Here is a 6382-nt window from a genome sequence, read left to right as displayed (position 1 = left end):
TTCATAAATGAAATTAATGTCCTCATAAAATAGAAATGTTTTAATGGATGTAGAAAATTTAGAGCCTTTGTACACTGTTGGGGAGAATGTAAATTGGTGCAACCACAGTGGAAAACAGTACCCAAAATAATTAAAAATAGAACTACCACATGATCCAGCAGTCCCACTTCTGGCTATACATACAAAGGAAATGATATCAGTACGTAGCCTCCCCTGATGCAGGAAGGGTTAATAATCACTGGAAAAGGCTTGCCAACAAACTGTGACCCAGAGGTGAGAAGGCCGGTTAGCCAATGATGGGTAAGAACTCCAGGGTGGGGCAACCTAAACCAGGCATGGTCGCCTGGGAGCACAGATGGAGACATGATATCAGGAGCAGGAGGGGCCTCTGCCTAGCAGGCCTTGCATGCTCTGAGATAAAAATATATGAGCACAGCAATAACATGATAATATCAAAACAGAGGCTAAGGGAAGGCTCCTTGAGAAATCACTAAGAATTCTTGGCATTCGCTAATTACTTTGTCCAGAACATCTGTGTATGTTTAACAGATGTAAGCTATGTGTATATTGAAACGCTGGTTGTAATAAACTCAGAGTGGCCATCAGCTCTCTCTGCATCTATCTTGATGTGTACATTGGACTGCGACACCGACACGGTATCTAAAAGAGATATCTTTGTCTGAATGGACAAAGAAATGGGGCACGTAAAAACAATGAGATATTATTCAGCCATAAAAATGGAGGAAATTCTGCCTTTTTGGACATGGATGAACGCAGAGGACATTAATAAGCCAGATACAGAAAGACAGGTATTGCATGATCTCACTACTATATGGAACCTAAAAATGTCACACTCATAGAAGCAGATAATAGAACGCTGATTGCCGGGGACTGGAAGGTAGGGGAAATGGGAGATGGTTTTCAAAGGGTACAAACTACTAGTTATAAGATAAATAAGTCCTGGGGGTCTAATATGCAGCATGGTGGTCATAATTAATAATGCTGTATTGTATACTTGAAATCTGCTAGGAGAGTAGATATGGTATACTTACTAAAAAAAGGTAATAATGTGAAGTGATGGATGTGTTAATTAGTTTGATTTTTGTAATCATTTCACAATGCAAGGTAATGCAATGTAATTCTCTTCACAATATATCCAATACTGACACTGCGCATCTTAAATATACACAATTTTAGTTTGTCGATTATACCTCAATAAAGCTGGGAGAAAAAAAGACAACAGTTTGTATTAATATATATGACACTTTGGAAAAGACAAAACTATAGGGATAGAAGAGGATCAATGTTTCCTAGAATCTGGAAGTGAGGCAAGAAGAAGATTGCAAAAGTATATGGGGAAATATATTTTGGTGATGAAAACATTCTGTATATCGACTATGATGGTGATTATGCAAACTGTGTTTGTTGAAACTTGCAGAACTTAGACTAAAAAAGAATGAAAGATGTACTGTGAAGATAATATCTTATTAAAATTTTAAAAAAGATTTCCTACATTGAAACAGAAGACACTCAGAAAATATAAGATAAAATCCTTTTTAAAATATCACCAAAAAAAGTCAAAAAGATTAAATTTAAAAAGAAACATACTATTTCTATGTGAACATAAAGGAAGACTTATTAAGTGAAAAGACCTACTCAGTTTGTGGATAAGAATTCTCAGTTCTATAAGATAAAAACTCTTGGGGACAGCCGGGTAGTGCAGCAGTTAAGTGTGCACATTCTGTTTCAGTGGCCTGGGATTCATGGGTTTGGATCCCAGGTGCGGACACGGCACCACTTGGCAAACCATGCTGTGGTAGGCGTCCCACACATAAAGTAGAGGAGGAAGATGAGCACAGATGTTAGTGCAGGACCAGTCTTCCTCAGCAAAAAGAGGAGTATTGCCAGTAGAAGTTAGCTCAGGGCTAATCTTCCTCAAAAAAAGAAAAAAGAATAAAACCCTTTCTAAATAAAATTGTATAAATAATACTAAATAAAGTTAGTTTTTACTAGAAGAACTTACTGAAATTTAATTTTAAAATATTAACATGCAAGGATAGCATAGTTCTGATAAGGAATAGTAATGAATATGATCAGATTCAATAATGATCAGATATCAAAGCATATTATAAATCAAATGCAATTACATTGTGTGTTAAATGGCAGAATGTTAAAAAGATCAATGTAAGATAATAGAACTCTGAACTGGATCCAAACATATGCCCTATTTCAGATACAAAGTTTGGATATCAAAGCAGAGAAAAATAATTATGCATCTACAAAAATGGCCATTTAGAAAAAGAATTAAAATTTAATCCTTAATTAACTCCTTACATCAAACTGAAGTGTAGACAGATCAAAAATTTAATCATAAAATATAAAACCATAAAAAGACTAAAAACTTAAATGTTTAACAAAATTTGGAAGACTATTTTGGTAACACTGAAATAGGGAAAGTCTTTCTAAGAGACATATGGCCCAAAGAATATATTGATAGATTTGATTACGCAAACCTTAAAAATATTTACACAGAGCCGTAAATAATCCACACAGTATATAAACATCAAAAACAAATCACAGCCTGGAAAAATAAAAATTACACATACAATGGTTCAAAGGATAACTTCCTTAGTGTATAATTAAATCATAAAAATCAGTATGGAAAAGATAAGCAATAAAACAGGAAAATCATTAAAAGCAATTCACAAAAAAGCAGTACTAATCATTATAAACATGTGAAATGCACATTCAATTATATATATTGAATTTCAATTAAAGTATATAAATGGAACAGAATCCCTTTAGCTAATCAAATCGTCAAACACTATAAATGTTTATCAAACACTGATTTTTGAGAAGGTGGTCAAAATGAATTTTCCAGACTAAGGGCGGTAATGAAGTTTGCTGCAAGCTCACAGATGGCATTTTGGCAATAACTATGAATGTCATCATTTTAAATATGTATACTGATTGACTCAACTCCATTTCTAGGAACTTATAATTACAACATTTCATAAAGACTTCATTGCAGAATTATTTCTCATAGAAAAAGATTAGGAGAACCATGAATAAGACTGGATACATTAATTTTAGCATATCTTGATAAAAGAGTATTAAGCAAAATGAGGAAACAGAGAATGAGTTCGATCTATATAGACTAGTATGGAAAGATATTCAGAAGGCTGAGTAGTAAAATGCTAAATCTATACACAGAGCTATAAACAAAAATACATATTTGAAAATATGCTTATATTTGCAAAGAGAATTACTTGAACAATCTTACAAACAGAGAACAGTGACTGCATCTGGAAGAACTGGGACGGTCTAGTGAGGAAAAGGTAAGAGGTTTGTTGTACCCTTTTTCCATTTTGTATAGATTCTATTTTTAATATTTATTATTATCTTTTATACTTTCTTTTTTTTTTTGAGGAAGATTAGCTGTGAGCTAACTGCTGCCAAACCTCCTCTTTTTGCTGAGGAAGACTGACCCCTGAGCTAACATCCATGCCCATCTTCCTCTATTTTATATGTGGGACGCCTACCACAGCACAGCTTGCCAAGTGGTGCCATGTCCACACCTGGCATCTGAACTGGTGAACCCCAGGCCTCCAAAGCAGAATGTGTGAACTTAACCACTGTGCCACTGGGCTGGCCCTGATCATCTTTTATACTTTCAATTTTTATTTAAAAAAGTAAAATATTACACTAAAAACTTCATATTTAATACAAATGAAATTGAATAAAGGAAATGCTTTATAAATCATTAAATATTATAATTAATTAAAGAAATGAAGATAAAAGACAAGAATCTGCCTAAAATAAAACTAAGAATGAGAAAATAAGTAATAAAAATATGTGCAGAAATTAATTAAAAATTAGTCTAACTATAAAAGTTTAATTTTCTAATTCATTATATCTTATTTGTTGACTCCCCATGGTACATACATTTCACCTTTCTAGGTGCTATAATAAAGAAGATATTATAGAACTTACATTCTAGGAGGAAAATTGTTATTAATAGCACAAACATAGAGTTTATCCTTTAATTATAATGATCATAAACATTGTGGAGAAAAGGAAAGTCTGCACCAGATTTCTGAACACTTTTACATTGGAAGGAGATGGCTCTGATGCTAAATTACTTTCTTCATTATGGATGACACACTTACTTAGGAGCTGATATGACTTTTTTTCTCCAAAGCTTCCTCATAGCATTAGTTATTTCTGAATTTCTCAGAGTATAGATTAATGGGTTCAGCATGGGGGTTACAACTGTGTAAAACACGTTTAATGATTTGTCGATGGGGAAGGTCATTGCAGGTCTTGCATACATGAAAATACAAGGAACAAAGAAGAAGACAACCACAGTGATGTGGGAACCACAGGTCTGGAGTGCTTTCTGCCTCCCTTCCTGACTAAGGTTCTTTAGAGAGTACAAGATGACACCATAAGAGATAAGTAACAGCAGAAACACAATAGTGCAGATCAATCCTCCATTGGCCAAAACTGAGGCCAATGACAGAGGTGTCAGTACAGACGAGTTTCAATAAGGGGTAAATGTCACAGGAAAAATGATCAATGACATTGGGGCCACAAAATGGGAGCCCATAAATAGTGCTAAGTTGAATTACTGAGTGCAGAATACCTCCAATCCAGCACACTACTAGCAGCACAATACACACCCATTGCCTCATGATAACCAAATAATGCAAGGGCTTACAGATGGCCACATAGCGGTCATAGGCCATCACCAACAGAAGAAAGACCTATGATCCACCAAACAAATGTGCTGTAAAGAGCTGGGTCATACAAAAGTGGAAAGATACAGTATTTGTCCTAAGGAAGAGGTCTGAAATCAATCTGGGGGAAATGGAACAGGAATAAAGGACATCCATAAATGATAAACTAGCAAGAGAAAGTACATCAGGGAATCCAGGATTTTACTGACAGTCACAGTCACAACAATGAGCATGTTGCCCACCATGGTCAAAATGTAAAAGAGCAAAAACATAACAAAAAGGACTTTCTGCTCCGTTGGATTTTGTGTGACGCCCAAGAGGACAAAGTAAGTCACATTGTTGTGTGGTTCCATGTGGTCCTTAGGGGTACCGATTTAAGAGATTAGAAGCAGTTTACCTACAAAACAAGGGGGAAGATTTTTAAATGTGTTATAAATTCAATCTTTTATTTATTCATTCAATTTAAAAGCATATGTATGGCATACGTATTTGTGTCAAATATGTTGTAGACATTGTGATCAACATGTTGTTTAAGACATAGTTCCCTATCTTCAGTGATACCATGCATAGTGAAGGATCAGTCAACCAGTGCAATGTAATAAGTGCCATTATAAAAATATTCACACAATACTTAGGGTCACACTCTAGGAAGGTATCAAACTAGAATCAGAAAATGCTTCCCAGATGAAGCAATGCTTTAGATGAGTTTTAAAGGAAAAGTGAGAGAACAAGAGAAGATGGAGGGGAATTCTACAAAAAGATGCAATATTTATAAAGTGACAACATGTAATACTTGAGACCCATTGAAGGTAATTTACATATTTAAAGTGAATAGATCAAATTATTAATGGAAAATCACTGCCCTGGATTGTCTCAGAGCTCTTTGAGACCTCTATCTTGGGTCCTTTAGATGGATATTCCTCCTTTTCCGGAACTATAAATGCTGAAGCACTCTAATTATGTGTCTCTAGCTACTATCTCCACCTTAATTTTCAAAGATGTATATGCAACATCTGTAATTTTGGACATCTCCAATAGGATGTGAATTTAGCATTGCAAAACTAAATTTTGATTTTTCTTCAAATAAACATGGGTGATCCTCACATCATTAAATGTCACCAACTTCCATCTAATTGCTCAGACAATAAATCTCACAGCATCCTTCGCTCCTTTATTGCTATCATATTATTTATTTATAGCTTTAACAAGTCCTGTTGACTCTACTATCTAATATATCATAAATTTGATCATTTCTCAACCCCTATTTTCCTCCTGGTCCCCTGCAATAGCCTCCTGCCAAGTCTCTCCAATTCCATTTTGGCCTCCAACAATTTATTCTCCTGAAGAAGCCCACACGATACTTTAAAAAACTTATTGTGATTGTGTCATTCCTCTGCTTTAAACTTCTATAGTGGATTCCAATCTTGGACTCACAATTCAATGGGTCACATTTATTATTCACAAGAACTGTAATCCCCATTTCATAGTTGAAGAATCAAGGCTCACAAAATCTAATTTATTTTTTGAAGATCACACATTTCTGCATGATAAAACTAGAATTAGAATCTAATTTTGATTTATTTCAAATTGATTTAATTTCTTAAATAATGAAGATATTCACACAATTTTGCAGCCTGGTCCCC

The 6382-nt window shown here is 34.6% G+C and overlaps 1 protein-coding gene across 1 annotated transcript; it reads right to left on the bottom strand.

Moving 5' to 3' along the window:
* Positions 1 to 4165: 4165 nt before the first annotated feature.
* Positions 4166 to 5107, bottom strand: OR4A47J (olfactory receptor family 4 subfamily A member 47J). Its single transcript, XM_005598129.4, is given in 3 exon segments — positions 4166 to 4508; positions 4510 to 4915; positions 4918 to 5107. Coding segments are annotated over 3 exon segments (924 nt in total). The 5' UTR covers positions 5093 to 5107.
* Between the last annotated feature and the right edge of the window lie 1275 nt (positions 5108 to 6382).

Source organism: Equus caballus, chromosome 12, assembly GCF_041296265.1.
Source record: "Equus caballus isolate H_3958 breed thoroughbred chromosome 12, TB-T2T, whole genome shotgun sequence".
Classification (NCBI taxonomy): domain Eukaryota; kingdom Metazoa; phylum Chordata; class Mammalia; order Perissodactyla; family Equidae; genus Equus; species Equus caballus.
The sequence above is the reverse complement of the archived record's forward strand: the minus strand, read 5'-3'. Positions and strand labels throughout refer to the sequence as shown.